The 17842-nt window shown below is 47.8% G+C and overlaps 1 protein-coding gene across 1 annotated transcript in view; it reads right to left on the reverse strand.

The window, feature by feature from the left end:
• The window catches only part of LOC140395143 (dedicator of cytokinesis protein 7-like), a 353436-nt gene extending 336077 nt beyond the window's left edge, over nt 1–17359 (reverse strand). The window contains exons 1-4 of the mRNA XM_072482618.1: nt 17272–17359; nt 15740–15915; nt 13313–13384; nt 12014–12116 (exon numbers count right to left, since the gene is read on the reverse strand). Of these exons, the coding sequence (XP_072338719.1) occupies nt 12014–12116; nt 13313–13384; nt 15740–15858 (294 nt within the window). The 5' untranslated portion in view covers nt 15859–15915; nt 17272–17359. The remainder of the gene's footprint in view (nt 1–12013; nt 12117–13312; nt 13385–15739; nt 15916–17271) is intronic.
• Between the last annotated feature and the right edge of the window lie 483 nt (nt 17360–17842).

Consider the following 17842-nt stretch of genomic DNA (forward strand, 5'->3'; position numbering starts at 1 on the left):
GTCGGTGGAAAATGTGTTGTGGAAGCCTTGTGGCAGGCATGTCCACGTGTACTGCTGCGCTCTGAAAGTGAAGGCAAATTTATACTGGCACGCCTTTGCCAATGGAATGGACCAGAATCCATTACTGACGTCCAAAACCGTGAAATATCGGGCATGGAGTCCCTGTTTGAGCATGGTCTCGGGACTTGTTGCAACGGTGGGGGCTGCTATGGGGGTGACTTTATTGAGTTCCCGATAATCTTTGGTCAAGCGCCATGATCCGTCGGGCTTCCTTACTGGCCAAATCGGGGCATTATTAGTTGAGGCTACCGATCTTAGGACGCCCTGCTCTAATAAACTTTCTATAACCTTTAGGATTTCTCCCTCTGCTTCTAGGGGGAATCCGTACTGCTTTTGGGGTCTAGGGTCCGGTCCTGTTATTTGTACGGAACCAGTCATCCGTCCACAGTCGTGTTTGTGGGTTGCGAATGATGCCCTGTTTTTTTTTTTGCAGGACTGCCCTAACCTGTCGGTCCGTGCTGAGTGTGGTGGGGTTGAAGCAAAACTCGCCTACTGTGCTAATTTTGTTCATATAATCCCCTATATTGAGCGTTGCGGGGGCTCTAGCGGATTTCGCCATCTTCCAGACACACTGGTTGACTGGATCGAAAGAGAGGTGATGAGAATTCATGAAGTCAATCCCCAGAATGTGCTCTGCTGTTGGGGGCAGGTCGACTAACACTACGGGGTGTTTTGTATTAATGGTTCCAATCTGGATGGGTACAGGGGTTGTGATATGTCCCTGCTGTGAGTGGCCTGTGAAGCCACTGAGGGTGATAGTGGCTGTGGTGGGCCACGTGTCCTTACCAAGGGTGGAGGAATTTAAGGTTGTGCGGGACCCCCGTGTCCCAGAGCAGCTCGATCGGCTGTCCCCTAACCTTCGCTGCGACTACGGGTCGTCCTGACCTATCCCAAAGGGTATCACAGACCCAGGTGGGGGAGCCTGTACACCGTCAGTCCGTTCCGGTCAAGTCTGTCTGATCGGACTGGGCGCTATGTATGGGCTCTGCCTTTTTCTTATTGAGAGTGCCTGTCTGTTGGGCTCTCTGTGGTTTTTTAGGGGCCTTGCATTCTTTGGCAAAATGTCCCAACTGTCTGCAATAGTAGCATTCTTGCGGTTTTGCTGGGGGGGCTGCTCTTTCCCTCGTTTACCCAGGCGGGGTTGTGAAGAGTGGTTCTTACTGCCTGCACGTCTGCGGCGGCTTGTTTTTCCTCGGGGGTTCTAGCTGCGGGTTTACTGTGAACCGCTTGTTCCCAAACGCGGGACAATCTTTTGACCACCCACTTCTCATTATGAGCCTCCTCCGAGGAGTCATAATTACTACAGGCATTCTGTCCTGCTTCCGTGGCATGGGAGATAAGGGTGCGGGTCCATTTGGCCATATTGTCTGCGGACAAATGGGCACAGTCTACATTGCCGAAAACAGCTTCAAAGTGAATCCACAAGCGTCCTGCGAACGCTGTGGGGTGTTCAGACTTTTTCTGTCTACACTTACTTAGGCCATCTACGGGGTCGCCCTGGTTATACCCGATTGCATCCAGGATCGCGGTATGCATTTCTGCAAGGGTGCCTCCTCCTACATTCTGTGGGTCGGGAAGGGCTGCTGCGACCGATGGGTCTAAGCTGAGGACCGTGAGCTTTACCTGCTCTTTCTCATCCAGGCCGTACAAGGTCGCCTGGTGTTTGACGGTGGCAAAGAAATGGTGTGGGTCTGAAGCGGGGAGGAACGGTGTGATTTTAGCACACGCATCCCGTAATTGGGTCACTGTGAGGGGGGTGGAATATAAGACTTCCGCCTCGTCTGCTGTGGCTGTGCGGTGGGTTGTTACAGGGTTCATGGGAGCCTGTATTACCTGCTGTGTGAGGGGGCTCCTTTGGGGCTTTCTCTGCGCATATGTTCCCTGAACATATCTCTGCGCTGTCTCTTGTAGTTCTTCCCAATAAGTCCATCTTCCTGTTCTAAACTTTCCCCAAAGGTGTCTTGGAATCCCTTTTGGACAGAAAGCATTGATTGCAGGACTGCAATTTGCTTTCGGCACTTTGCATGGTCTAAGGTACTCTGCCTTTGTTCTGTGGTTGCAGCGTGGAGCGCTCTCAAGGCTGCCTTGAGATCACTACATTGCTTCTGTAGCGTGTCCACCTGCTTCTCTGTCTCTTTCTTAACCAGGACTGCACGCTGCGTGTCCTGATAAGCCTTCTCATACTGGGATTGAAAACTGCTTAAATGCGCCAGACAAGACGGGTGACCCCGTTTGGCGTCAGCCACCTCTTCGTCCTTGGCTTCTAACTGCCTTTACAATTCCAGGTTCTCTTTTTCCATCTCGCATACATCGATTTTACTCATACGATGTATGCCTTCTATTTCTTTTCAGAGCGTCCTAACGACCTCCTCTGTGCCTCACAATTGTGCCATGCAGGACACGATTGCCATCGGCTTGCGCGCTTTTGCTAAGCTTTTCTTATGAATTTCACTCATGTTCTCCCACCAAGTATGCCCTATACTTCCGGGACCTGAGTCGTCATTATTACAGAAACTGCTCCACACGGGCCATCCTTTGCCCTGTAGAAATTTCCGAATTTCTGCTTCCCAAAGGGGACACTGTCCCACTTTAATGCTGCTGACCGGTGCGATCGCAAATTCTTCGGGGTTCATGAGGCATTGCATTGCCTGCATGGCCATCTCTCTTATCTGTTCGCTACGTTCAAATTTGGAACAGGGGGCTAAGGTGGTGTCGTAGATGCGGGTACGGCTTGCGCTAATTTCCGAAAATACCGACTTCCGACAGTTTTGACGCAACAAAATCTATCAGTTTTACATTATAATCCTGTTAGTTACGCATGCATACACACACTTCCGAATTGTGAATTATTAACCAGAACCGCTTGAACACTTGTGTTTTTTTTTGTTTTTGTTTCCAATTGGATTCTATTCAAATTTCTGGGGTTCTCCCGGGTGGTTTTCCACTTCTATGTCGGGTCCCACCAGAGTCGCCAATTATGTTGCTCTTTTTAGCCTTAGTTTTATTACCTCTGATTATGTCACCTTTGCTCACGAGTCACCAGGTATCTTTCTGATACCGCCACGTGGTTCAAGCTCGAGTTATGATTAATAAGTCAGCACACCGCTTAGTAAGATTGAAATCAACGGTCATTTATTATATACAACAATTAATGCTTACACAATAATCCTACTATCTATATCAAAACCTACCACTACTGGCCAATACTTAACTTTAGGAAGGGCCCACCAGGTCAGGGAAACGAATGGCTTATCGAATCGGATCTGGCCCGCAGGATTCAAAAGGCTGATACGGGTCGATGGCTAGGAGTCTTTATCGGGTAGCGATCGCTGGAGTCAAACTTACAGTTTCTTTGTCGAAGGTTCTTGTGAAGGTTGCGAGCAGGAAGAGAAGGGAGAGAGAGCGAGATCTGAACTTGGCCCCTCACTTTATAGGGCCCAGGGGCTTCCCGCCTCTCGGGGCGGCCCTTGACCCTGAGTCCCAAGTGATTGGACTTGTTCCCAATCACTGGGTTCGACATGCTCCAATAATGGGGCGATTCCTCGACCAGGGGGTGGTCGTTCACCTGTCTTTGTTTCAGCCACTGCAGGCCTGGCCCGGCATTCAATTGCTAATATGTTGCAATTGTTCCCGGGGATAGCCGATTAAACTGCAGATGTCTGGGTCGATGTGCTGCTAATAGTCTTGAGTATCGATCTGGGCCGACTTCCCCAGAGCCGAATACGCTATTCTGTCTGCAGCTGTCCGTTTGTGTCCTGTTGGCTGCTTTTCCCATCAGCCTTTTCGGTTAGCCATTTTAAATCGGGTTTTGGCCAAATTAATAGGGAATCAGCCATTTTAGGTGGCTACAAAGGGTGCAGTAACATTGTTGGGACTTTACTACAGGCTTCTCAAAAGCGAGCGTGAAGTAGAGGTACAAATATGTAGACAGATTATAAAGAAATGTAGGAGCAATAGGATGGTCGTGATGGGAGATTTTAACTTCCCCAACATTGAATGGGACTCATGTAGTGTTGGAGGCGTAGATGGAGTAGAATTTGTAAGGAGCATCCAGGAGAGTTTTTTAGAGCAGTATGTAAATAGTCCAACTCGGGAAGGGGCCATACTGGACCTGGTATTGGGGAATGATCCCGGCCAGGTGGTTGAAGTTTCAGCCAATGATTACTTTGGGAATACGATCACAAATAAGTTTTAGAATACTCATGGACAAGGACGAGAGTGGTCCTAAAGGAAGAGTGCTAAATTGGGGAAAGGCCAAGTATAACAAAATTCGTCAGGAGCTAGGGAATGTGGATTGGGAGCAGCTGTTTAAGGGTAAATCCACATTCGAAATGTGGGAGTCTTTAAAGGAAAGGTTGATTAGAGTGCAGGACAGACATGTCCCTGTGAAAATGAGGGATAGAAATGGCAAGATGGATGACGGGTGGAATTGTGAAACTAGCGAAGATGAAAAAGGAAGCATATATAAGATCTAGGCGACTTAAAACCGATGAAGCTTTGGAGGAATATCGGGAAAGTAGGACAAATCTCAAACGCGCAATAAAGAGGGCTAAAAGGGGTCCTGAAATATCTTTGGCTAACAGGGTTAAGGAAAATCCCAAAGCCTTTTATTCATATATAAGGAGCAAGAGGGTAACTAGAGAAACTATTGGCCCACTCAAAGACAAAAGAGGGAATTTATGCGTGGAGTCAGAGGAAATGGGTGAGATTCTTAATGAGTACTTTGCATCGGTATTCACCAAGGAGAGGGACATGACGGATGTTGAGGCTAGGGATGGATGTTTAAATACTCTAGGTCAAGTCGGCATAAGGAAGGGGGAAGTTTTGGGTATTCTAAAAGGCATTAAGGTGGACACGTCCCCAGGTCCAGATGGGATCTATCCCAGGTTACTGAGGGAAGCGAGGGACGAAATAGCTGGGGCCTTAACAGATATCTTTGCAGCATCCTTGCACACGGGTGAGGTCCCGGAGGACTGGAAAATTTCTAATGTTGTCCCTTTGTTTAAGAAGGGTAGCAGGGATAATCCAGGGAATTATAGACCTGTGAGCTTGACGTCAGTGGTAGGCAAACTGTTGGAGAAGATACTGAGGAATAGGATCTATTCACATTTGGAAGAAAATAGACTTATCAGTGATAGGCAGCGTGGTTTTGTGCAGGGAAGGTCATGTCTTACAAACCTAATAGAATTCTTTGAGGAAGTGACAAAGTTAATTGATGAGAGAAGGGCTGTAGATATCATATACATGGTCTTCAGTAAGGCATTTGATAAGGTTCCCCATGCAGGTTGATGGAAAAAGTGAAGTCGTATGGGGTTCAGGGTGTACTAGCTAGATGGATAAAGAACTGGCTGGGCAACAGGAGACAGAGAGTAGTGGTGGAAGGGAGTGTCTCAAAATGGAGAAAGGTGACTAGTGGTGTTCCACAGGGATCCGTGCTCGGACCACTGTTGTTTGTGATATACATAAATGATCTGGACGAAGGTATAGGTGGTCTGATTAGCAAGTTTATAGATGATACTAAGATTGGTGGAGTTGCAGATAGCGAGGAGGACTGTCAGAGAATACAGCAAAATATAGATAGATTGGAGAGTTGGGCAGAGAAATGGCAGATGGAGTTCAATCCAGGCAAATGTGAGTGATGCATTTTGGAAGATCTAATTCAAGAGCGGACTATACGGTCAATGGAAGGGTCCTGGGGAAAATTGATGTACAGAGAGATCTGGGAGTTCAGATCCATTGTACCCTGAAGGTGGCAACGCAGGTCGATAGAGTGGTCAAGAAGGCATACAGCATGCTTGCCTTCAACGGACGGGATATTGAGTACAAGAGTCGACAGGTCATGTTACAGTTGTATAGGACTTTGGTTAGGCCACATTTGGAATACTGCGTGCAGTTCTGGTCGCCACATTACCAGAAGGATGTGGATGGTTTAGAGAGGGTGCAGAGGAGGTTCACCAGGATGTTGCCTGATATGGAGGGTGCTAGCTATGAAGAAAGGTTGAGTAGATTAGGATTGTTTTCGTTGGAAAGACGGAGGTTGAAGGGGGACCTGATTGAGGTCTACAAAATTATGAGAGGTATGGACAGGGTGGACAACAAGCTTTTTCCAAGAGTGGGGGTGTCAATTACAAGGGGTCACGATTTCAAGGTGAGAGGGGGAAAGTTTAAGGGGGATGTGCGTGGAAAGTTTTTTACGCAGAGGATGGTGGGTGCCTGGAACGCTTTACCAGCGGAGGTGGTAGAGGCGGGCACGATAGCATCATTTAAGATGCATCTAGACAGATATATGAATGGGTGGGGAACAAAGGGAAGTAAATCCTTGGAAAATAGAAGACATGGTTTAGATAAAGGATCTGGATCGGTGCAGGCTGGGAGGGCCGAAGGGCCTTTTCCTGTGTTTAAAAAAAAAAAGATACATGCCAGGTAAAGAGTTGATCGTTGCAGATGCCCTGTTGAGGTCCATCACCACACCGCATGAACAAAGTGACTTCATCTGCCACATAGAAGCCTAAGTGCAGTTGTATGCCTCGAACCTTCCGGCCTCCGACGAACGGGTGGTCCAAATTTGTGAGGAGACAGCCAAGGATCCCCTGCTGCAGCGCGTGATGCAGCACCTCAGCAATGGCTGGCAGAAGGGACAATGTCCCCAGTTCTATAACGTAAAAGACGACCTGACGGTGGTGGAGGGAATCCTTCTGAAACTCGACAGGATCGTAATTCCTCAGAGTATGCGTGCTATGGTGCTGGGCCAACTCCATGAGGGTCACCTTGGGGTCGAGAAATGCCGACGCAGAGCTCGGGAGGCGGTCTATTGGTCGGGCATCAGCCAGGACGTTGCCAACACAGTCCTCAATTGCCCTACCTGTCAGAAGTTTCAGCCAGCTCAACACAAAGAAACGTTGCAGCAGCACGAGATTGTGACCTCTCCGTGGTCCAAATTTGGTGTAGACCTTTTCCACGCCAAGGGGCGTGACTACATATTCCTGGTCGACTACTTCTCCAGTTACCCAGAAGTAGTGAAACGGTCCGTCCTCACGTCGAAGGCGGTAATCAAAGCCTGCAAAGAAACGTTCGCCAGGTTTGGGATACCGCTCACGGTAATGAGCGACAATGGTCCTTGCTTTTACAATCAGGAATGGTCTGACTTTGCACAGTCCCACAACTTCCGTCATGTTACCTCCAGTCCCCACTACCCGCAGTCAAACGGGAAGGCCGAAAAAGGGGTCCACATTGTAAAGCGGCTGCTGTGCAAAGCTACAGACTCAGGCTCCGATTTCAACCTGGCCATGCTGGCATACAGGACGACCCCACTGTCCACTGGATTGTCTCCAGCCCAGATGCTCATGAATCACACTCTGAGGACCACAATTCCAGCCATCCAAATTCCCGGCCTTGACCACCTCACGGTCCTACAGAAAATGCAGCAGTCACGGGCCCAACAGAAAGCCACGTATGATGCCCATGCCACGGATCTGCCCAAACTGGCCCCAACTGATCATGTTCGTGTACAGTTGCCTGAGGGCGGCTGGTCAGCCACAGCTGATGTGCTCAAACAAGTGGCCCCAAGATCATTCCTTGTCCTCATGGCTGAGGGCTCCCTTCTATGGCGCAACAGATGGGCACTGCGGAGGGTTCCACGCTCGCTACCTGACCGGTGTGCCCCGCCACCTACGATGCCTCCTCCAGACGTACCCGACCATGAGGCCATCGATCTACCAGCAATCCTGCCGGTCCACGCACCCACCGTGATGCCAGCAATCCCACCTCTCCAAGCGCAGGCGGCTCCTACTCCCCCTCTGCGGCGATCAACTAGAATTCGGCGCCCACCACAAAGACTAAATCTATAGACTGAGCTTTTGTACATTTTTGCGACTTCACCAATTGGACCTCTGTAAATATTGTTTTGTTTGCCATGTATCTGCACTATCGCAACCTTCCTATGTATATACGTTCATTTAGACATCTTTCTGTATATAGTCAGGCACATATATATATATATATTTATAAGCATCCACACATTAGTATTTATTTTTTTTAAAAGGGGGAGATGTCATAATATCCACTCATGTATATAATGAAGTGCAGACAGGCAGTGATTGACACACAGGATGACCAGTAAGCACACAGCACAGTGCAGCCAATCAACAGACAGGACACTCCCACTATAAAGCCAGAGGGCACTAGGTTTCCCGCTCTCTCGGGACCCAGCCACTGAGACAGTCAGAGTCCACGAGCTAGCACAGTGCAAACACCAGGTAGCTAGTAAGTCTGGTCAGGCTAGTACAAGGTCTCCAGTCAGTTCAGTATAGTGTCGACCCACAGTTAAATATGTATGTTAGTTCTATCGTTCAATAAAACCGTGTTGGATCTTCTACAGTGTTAGAGGTCTGTTACTCGCATCGCTGCATCAAGTGCAGTCCACACCGAACCGACCTGCCTAACACATCAACTAACTGGTTGTTTGGTCTTTGATCGATATCCGGTAAAACCTTGTGGTGGTATCAATTGATACCAGGCGACTCTGAAAAGCAATATCATCATTAATAACTGTCATATCAGTATCCAGTTAAAAAGAGCTACATTATTGGCGTCTCCGGTACGAATTGGCAACAAACCGGAGCACCCGGAGGAAACCCACGCAGACACAAGGAGACTGTGCAGACTCCGCACAGACAGTGACCAAAAGTGCTAACCACTGTGCTACCGTATCGTACCATACCTTTGGACACTAAAGGGCAATTAAGCATGGCCAGTCCATCTAACCTGCACATCTTTGGATTGTGGGAGGAAACGAGAGCACCCGGAGGAAACCCAGGCACACACTGGGTGAAAGTGTAAACTCCACAGACAGTGACCCAAGGTTTGGAATTGAACCCGGATCCCTGGCGCGGTGAGGCAGCAGTGATAATCACTGGGCCACCGTCCCACCCACTTGTGGGGCTCAAAGGGTTCTGTTAAAATCTACGGTCATGGACAGAGATTAAAAGTATAGATGTGAACTTTAAAGGAGCTGATATTGAGCAGCTAGGCATACAAACAAATGTGTTGTCAAGATACTAACCTGCTTTTGTTCTCCCCCCCAACACTAACTGCTCAAATAAACCTAGCTTTTTGTTATGTTGAATGTAATTGCTACTTATACACCAACCAGCCCATCTCTCAGATATCACAAAGGGCCCCACATATTATGAATTAAAGTACGTTGTCTGTCTTCTCCGTATAACAGGCAACCATTTTGCACACAGCAGCAACAATGAGACAAATGACCTATCCATCTGTTTTTGAGGTTGTTGACTGAAGGAGACATGCTGGCCAGAACCATTCTTCAGAGGGTGATAGGGGTCACTGCCTGAAAAGGGTGGTAGGAGGCACTTATTTGAAAGCTATCTGGATATGATGTCCTGTAACCTCCAGGGCTAGGGATCAAGTGCTGGAGAGTAGGGTGAGGCCGGATGGCTTATTTTTCGGCCGGAACAGGAGCAATGGGCAGAGGGGCTCCTTTCGGTGCCATAAAGTTTCACATTTCCGAATTTTCTAACTATCTGAAAAGGAGGAAGGTGCAGGGATGTGAGGAGAGGGTGGGGGAGAGGTGCAGCACAAATTGCTCCTTGGGAGGGCCAGCATAGATACAATGGGCCAAATGGCCACCTTCAGCGTTTTAGGCAGCCTATGGCCTCTAAATGATCTCCTTACCAAAAGTGGATCTATTTAGAGTTAGATAATGGTGATGGTCTTCAGGTTAACACCCATGCACCTCCAGCTTCTTGCACCGTTGCCTAAATCACAGTTTGGTTATTGTGAGCGGACTCTAAACAAATAGCTCTAGAGCTTCAGTCGGGAATGTAGTGGAACTCTGTGTACACACAGACACAGTCTAGACAGCAGTGGAGTTCTGTGTACACACAGACACAGTCTAGACAGCAGTGGAGCTCTGTGTACACACAGACACAGTCTAGACAGCAGTGAAGCTCTGTGTATACACAGACACAGTCTAGACAGCAGTGGAGTTCTGTGTACACACAGACACAGTCTAGACAGCAGTGGAGTTCTGTGTACACACAGACACAGTCTAGACAGCAGTGGAGTTCTGTGTACACACAGACACAGTCTAGACAGCAGTGGAGCTCTGTGTACACACAGGCACAGTCAGGACAGCAGTGGAGCTCTGTGTACACACAGGCACAGTCAGGACAGCAGTGGAGCTCTGTGTATACACAGACACAGTCTAGACAGCAGTGCAGCTCTGTGTACACACAGGCACAGTCTGGACAGCAGTGAAGCTCTGAGTACACACAGGCACATTCTGGACAGCACTGAAGCTCTGTGTACACACAGTCATAGTCTGAGCAGCAGTGGTGCTCTGTGTACGCACAGACACAGTCTGGACAGCAGTGAAGCTCTGTGTACACACAGGCACAGTCTGTACAGCAGTGGTGCTCTGTGTACACACAGACACAGTCTAGACAGCAGTGAAGCTCCGTGTACACACAGGCACAGTCTGGACAGCAGTGAAGCTCTGTGTACACACAGACACAGTCTGGACAGCAGTGGTGCTCTGTGTACACACAGACACAGTCTAGACAGCAGTGGTGCTCTGTGTACACACAGGCACAGTCTGGACAGCAGTGAAGCTCCGTGTACACACAGGCACAGTCTGGACAGCAGTGAAGCTCTGTGTACACACAGGCACAGTCTAGACAGCAGTGCAGCTCTGTGTACATACAGTCACAGTCTGAGCAGCAGTGGAGCTCTGTGTACACACAGGCACAGTCTGGACAGCAGTGAAGCTCTGTGTATACACAGGCACAGTCTGGACAGCAGTGAAGCTCTATGTACACACAGGCACAGTGTGGACAGCAGTGAAGCTCTGTGTACACACAGGCACAGTCTGAGCAGCAGTGGTGCTCTGTGTACACACAGTCACAGTCTGGGCAGCAGTGGAGCTCTGTGTACACACAGGCACAGTCTAGACAGCAGTGCAGCTCTGTGTACACACAGACACAGTCTAGACAGCAGTGGAGCACTGTGTACACACAGGCACAGTCTAGACAGCAGTGGAGCTCTGTGTACACACAGGCACAGTCGAGACATCAGTGGAGCTCTGTGTACACACAGGCACAGTCTAGACAGCAGTGGAGCTCTGTGTACATACAGACACAGTCTGGACAACAGTGGAGCTCTGTGTACACACAGGCACAGTCTGGACAGCAGTGGAGCTCTGTGTACACACAGGCACAGTCTGGACAGCAGTGGAGCTCTGTGTCCACCCAGACACAGTCAGGACAGCAGTGGAGTTCTGAGTACACACGAACAGGGTTAACTGAGATGCTGAGATGAAACACAGCCCCAAAAAGCAAGAAAAATAAAAAGATACTTTAGAAGTTAGACCGATGATATATTCGCACAGAAAACTTCAGTAAAAGACCAAATTATGCGAATATAGGCAACAATTTCCATAGCAAAAGACGAACATTGCAGAGAGGTTGAACAACTTGCTAAACTACAAATTCAAAACTTACACCATTCCTCCAATGCAGCCCACCATATTAAACCCACCCCCCCCACCTCACCCCGAGCCCACCATGGTAAAGCTGCCCCCACCCCATGCCTCACCAACCCCGAGCCCACCATAGTAAACCCAGCCCTCCTCCCCACACCCCTCACCCCCCCTGCCCACCATAGTAAACCCTGCCCTCCTCCCTACACCTATCACCCTCTGTCCACCATGGTAAACCCTGCCCTGCTCCCCGCACCCCTCACCCTCTGCCCATCACACTTGACATAAATCCTGCACCCTACCCACCACAGCACCCACCAAATTAATTGTTTTAACTGCAGTGGACAAAGGCCTGTTTGTTCATGTTGGGAAAGTTTTGTTTCATGTATTTTGTTGTATGATAGTATTGTTAGTTCGTTCCCTTGCTGCACAAGGAGGACTCTCATCATAGCATACCTGGAATCTTTGCATTTCCACATTGAAGTTTTCATCACATTCAAAAACCTGATGAGGAAGATTCAGTCCTTTCCTCCGACTCCCATTGCTGTACTTATGATACCTGGGAGAGAAATCATGAATATGTGTTATGCTGAACCCAACAGCCCACTTGATTGTTACTCAGTGAACTACCTTAAACATTTGCTCCTTCCACCATTGGCACACAGTGGCAGTGGTCTGTGCAGGATGCAATGCAGCGAGTCACCAAAGCTTCTTTGAGAGTACCTCCTAAGCCTATCACCTACCATCCTCAACCTATCATCTACTGCCTAGAAGGACAAGGGCAGTACATGCATGGGGACATCACCATTCAAGCCAGAACTCTATCTCTGTTCCTTCACTGTACAAAAAGGTGGTAGATTCACAACTGTTTCGGTTGGTATGGTGGTGCCGTGGTTAGCACTGCTGCCTCACGGTGCTGAGGACCCGTGTTCGATCCTGGCCCCGGGAGAAAAACCCAGTTCGAGTACAAGTTTCAATGAGCATCACCTGCTCTTAACTCACTCCGAAGCTTGTCCTGGTTTAGGCTTATGGGGTGCTGGATTTCTAATATCATCCAGTTGTTCCTCGAGCTCTGTCTCAAACTCGCTGAGTGAGCAGATCAGCTCAGCTGCGTGGAGCATGGGGAGTGCAGTTCAACTGTACAGGGATGTATGGAAGAAGGGAGATCAGCTCAGATGTGTGTGGAGACCTGGAATGAGGGAAGCCCCATTTCAGCCATGTGCGGGTAGACTGAATGAAGGATTCAGAGTTTCCATGTAAACCTAGTTAGAAAACAGCAGAACCCACTACTCTGCTGCAGGACCGATGTTCTAAACACGGAAAGATGAACGCAAGGCCACCCGAGAGGATCAGGTTTTGGTGGGGGTGCCGGTGGGTCTGATGGGTAAGCAGATGGCACATTTTATCAATGCTTTTCAAGAGTTGGTGGATTTTTCTTGTTATTTATTAGAAAATGAATGTTAAAATTGTGAAGCAGATGAGGAAGAAAACATAAAAATGCCCACTTTTTTCTCAGAGAGGTAATTGGGGCTGCTTTGGGAGATAACACAACAAAATCTTTGTCACTTTAATTGGGTGTTTTCTCACCAATGTGGAATTTGAAAAATCTGAATCCTCTGTGCTGCTTGCATATGTTGGACACTCAGTGAATCCCAAACTTTAGTGACATAGTCAGATATAATAATGTATAGACACTCTAGGCAGCATTCACCTTGCACCTTGCTGCACTGGTCGAGGTGAGAATATTTCACTTACCTCCTGGTAACTGTCAGCCAGTTCCTGGTGTAGGTCTCGACACATGACCTCACCTGTGGGGTCAAGTTATTCCTGTCAAGGCAAAACATGAAGACGATTACTCCTTTCCCTAAAAAAGGTACAGCAGGAAGGAAAGGAAACAAATCGAAGAACATAATGTACAAAGCATATCCCCAGGGCAACCAAAATGCCTCATAGCCAATGAATTGCATTGCACACTCGCTGTTGTTAAAGGCAGCTATGACGGCCATTTTGTACACAGCAAGTTCTTGCAAACAATGGAGAGATTAATGAACAATAAATCTGCTTTTGGTGCTAATGCTTGAAGAGAACCGGGAGAACTCTCCGCTCTATCATAGGCTCTCCTAAACGAACAGGCAGATGGGTACGCAACTTAATGTTTCTCAGAACAACAACGCCTTTGACAATGCAGCACGCCCCCAGTGCCTCACTGAAGTGTCCTGCCAGGTCATGTGTCCAAATCGCAGTCGGACTTGAACCCAAGTCTTTCTTTTTTTTAAAATTTAGTGTACCCAATTCATTTTTTTCCAATTAAGGGGCAATTTAGCGTGGCCAATCCACCTACCCTGCACATCTTTTGGGTTGTGGGGGGCGAAACCCACGCAACCACGGAGAATGTGCAAACTCCACACGGACAGTGACCCAGAGCCGGGAACGAACCTGGGGCCTTGGCGCCGTGAGGCAGCAGGGCTAACCCACTGCGTCACTGCTGCCCGAACCCAAGTCTTTCTGACCCCAAGGCGCGAATGCTGCCGCTGAGACAAGGCTGACACAGGAAATAATGGTAGAAATATTTAAGCGTGTAATTAATAAATCAACCTAATTGCTCATATGTTAATCTTTTATTGTTAGAAATTTAAATTTAAGGGACAATCCAGCAAGTCAGTCAAGTCCCTCATCACAGCTCAGGGAATAAAGTGGTATCTCCTCATTACTAACCTCTACTTTTACATAGCACAAGGAAGAGAAACCAAGTCAATGGAAACTAGGAAGCCACAATTTCCACTTTCTCCATTTGACACAAAAACTACAAAGGATCTACATTTTAACTTAACTTCAAATCATAGAATTTACAGTGCAGAAAGAGGCTATTCGGCCCATCGGGTCTGCACCACCCTTGGAAAGAGCACCCTACCCAAGCCCACACCATCACTCTACCCCTGTAATCCCACCCACCCTTTTTTGGACACAAACGGCAATTTATCATGGCCAATCCACCTAACCTGCACATCTTTGGACTGTGGGAGGAAGCCGGAGCACCCGGAGGAAACCCACGCAGACATGGGGAGAACAAGCAGACTCCACACAGACAGTGATCCAAGCCGGGAATCAAACCTGGGACCCTGGAGATGCGAAGCAACTGTGCTAGCCACTATGCTGCCGTGCAGCTATGATGAAGATCAGGGGCGAAATTCTCCTACCCGCCCCGCCACATTTCTGCGCCGACCGGCCGGCGGGAGTCTCCGTAACACCGGCCGGTCAATGGGGTTTCCCATTGTGGGGCACCCCCACGCTGTCGGGAAACCCCCGAGCGCCGGCAGAACGGAGACTCCCGCCGGCGGAGAATGACGCCCCAGGTCTGAGCTTTGAAAGACAAGGTAGGCTGCCATTAATGCTCAAGTGATGCTTCTACCAGGGGCAAGAATGGTGTAAATCAATTAATCTCAGCTAAGCCAGGAGGTGGTTTGGTAACATACAGATCACAAACCTAAGACTTGACAGCAAAGTGAACAGGGAGAGTGGCTGCCATGTACAAATGTGAGCTAAAGCCACATATAGGAACAATATAAAGAAAGATATGGCTCTTAGATACATACAAGTCAATTATCGATATGTAGAAGAACAAAGTACTGATGCTCACAGCAGTGAATTATAAATGATTGCAGCACCTACTCGCCTGCAACCAGCAGAAGATAAGTACACATCTGTGCCCACTCCAACCCTTCATTCTTTTTTAAATTTTATCATGGGACATGGGCTTTGCTGACTGGGCCAGCATTTATTGCCCATGCCTAATTTCCCTTGAGGGACAGTTAAGTGTCAACCACATTGCTGTGGATCTGGAGTCACATGTGGGCCAGACCAGGTAAGGGCAGCAGATTTCCTTCCCTAAAGGACATTAGTGAGCCAGATGGGTTTTTACAACAATTGATAATGGTTTCATGGGCACCATTAGACTTTTAATTCAAGACTTTTATTGATTTCAAATTTCATCATCTGCAGCAGCGGTGTTGAACCTGGGCCCCCAGATCATTACTCTCGGTCTCTGCTTTACTAGCCCAGTGACAATATCACTGTGCCAGTACCTCCCCATGAATTTGCATTTAATCCAAAAATTAAAATGTGAAGGAAACGAGTCTCAGTACAATTGGAAGTTGCATTTTATTCTGAAGCGTTCCACTTTACCAATTGTCTGGGACAGCGGGGTTAATTGTCCGGCATTCTCTCGAAGACAATACAACGTCAACATCATCCTCAGGGAAATCCACCAGATTCTGCAATGATCCCAGCTCAGGATTCGCCATCTGATTGGCTACATGTGCCTCAAAATCTGAGGGCTCCACAGGATCAAATCTGAGTGGCTGAAAAACAAAAACACATAGGTAAAAATGGTTAGGGAGAAAGACGGTAATTTAAATAGCACTACAGGTTGTTTCAAAGCATCGCACATGCAAAGTGTAAGGGTCCTCCCTATTTATTCCCTTATTTTTCCCTTTCTTTGATTTTTGCTGTTACATTTTTGATTCATGTATGATTAGTTGTCATGTGTCTCTGAGGCAAGCGGCCTGTGCCTTTAATTCAAGCAGATGATTTCAGCAGCAGGAGAGATCACTGTGCTAATCTTTGCTGGTTCAAACTGTAGCTGTGGACTGACTGGCACTAATGATAGAGATTGACTGGGACTCGATTTGATTGATTTGGCTGGTGGCCAATGAATTGACCCAAAAGATTGTGCTCTGCCCGGTAACTGGTAGTGATTAGATCTGATCCCACTGAAATGTTTTTCAGAGCTCCAAGGGCAGGGTTTGGTTTCAGTTCTGATTTTGGCAGCCCTGGAGACAACCTCATATCCTCTCCTCTCTATCTTACTCCGGAAAGGCTGTGTTTCTGAACTGGCAAAGAGCCTGGATGAATATATGTACATGTAGAGTCCAGAACCGACTGACTCCCCCTCCTGAAAGGCAAAGGCAGAACTGGCCAACTCTCGCTCCAGAAAGATAGAGGACTGAATGTGAACCTTGAGCTGAAGGCCCAGATTGATGGGAACCTCAAGCTCAAGGCCCAGTTTGATGAAAAATAAAGTCTCCCCAGAAAGCCTGCTGTCTGTTAGAACTGCATTTTTCTAAACTTCAGGGACTTTCAATGAATGACTCTACAAAGAAGTCCATTACTGGCTGCAAACCAAAGACTCTAATCTGTGAGCTTGCGGTGAGGAAAATGTGCCAAATTATCACCATCCAAAGCAAAGACTGTTATCTTTTGACCTTATCCTTATCAGTTTTTACCCCTTTCCACCCCCTCTGTATTTGTCCATCTCGTGTGTGTGGGTAGAGGGTGAGATAGGTAAAGTGGGTAGTAGGTATTAGCTTGTTGTTACCCAGTTGTATTTACTGTATATTTCATTACAGTTCTTGGTATAAATAAACATTAATTGTGCTTAAACTTACAAATCTGATGGACTATAATTATTGGGCAGCCAAAGGCCAAAGATTTGGGGTATTTTTATTAGTATTATTGGTTAATCCACTTGTTTTGTGACTCTGGGGCACGTGGGGCTGGAATTGACCACACACTTGCCCAGGATGTCGTTACAAAAGCAATGTGGCTACTTTTGTAATGTAGGAAAATGCAGCGACCAAACTGCTGCCATTATTCATGAAGTCCTGAACACTTTGTACAGATGTCAAGCACAGGTAGCAGCTGTTGGTGATACTCACAATGTTTTGTGATAGTGCCGTGGGGTAGCTGGGCTGTTTCCCGTCAGTCAATGAAGTCCTTTTGTAGCGCGGTACGAGCAGTTTCAATTCACCAGTGACCGCTTCGCTGCAAACCAGACCGGAAAAGATTCAAGTAAAAAACTCGCAGTTCGACAACCCCTGTCAGGTTTTTGGGAGGCCCCAAAGTCCTAAACTTTAGTTTTAAGAATAGTCACAGTAAGATCCCTCGATGCAGCATGTGATGACTAATGAATAAGGTGTTGGTGTTAGAGGGATGCATTTTGGCCAAGATACAGGGAGCAAATCTCTACTACTCCGCCAATGAACCAATGGGATATTTTATGTCCACCCAAAGAGGTAGATAGGGTCTCAATTTCACTAAAATATGCAGCACTCTCTCTGTATAGCAGTGGCGTGTCAATTGATCACATGCTCAGATCCTGGCGTAGGCCTTGAATCCATAAGCTTCTGACCCTAGAAACAAGAGAGTTACCCATTGAACCATAGCTAACACCCCACCGATTGGAGCTCAGTACCCCTCCTCTGGTTTCCTTTTCTCCTCTCTTGTCTA

The sequence above is a fragment of the Scyliorhinus torazame genome, chromosome 18 (assembly GCF_047496885.1).
Source record: "Scyliorhinus torazame isolate Kashiwa2021f chromosome 18, sScyTor2.1, whole genome shotgun sequence".
NCBI lineage: Eukaryota > Metazoa > Chordata > Chondrichthyes > Carcharhiniformes > Scyliorhinidae > Scyliorhinus > Scyliorhinus torazame.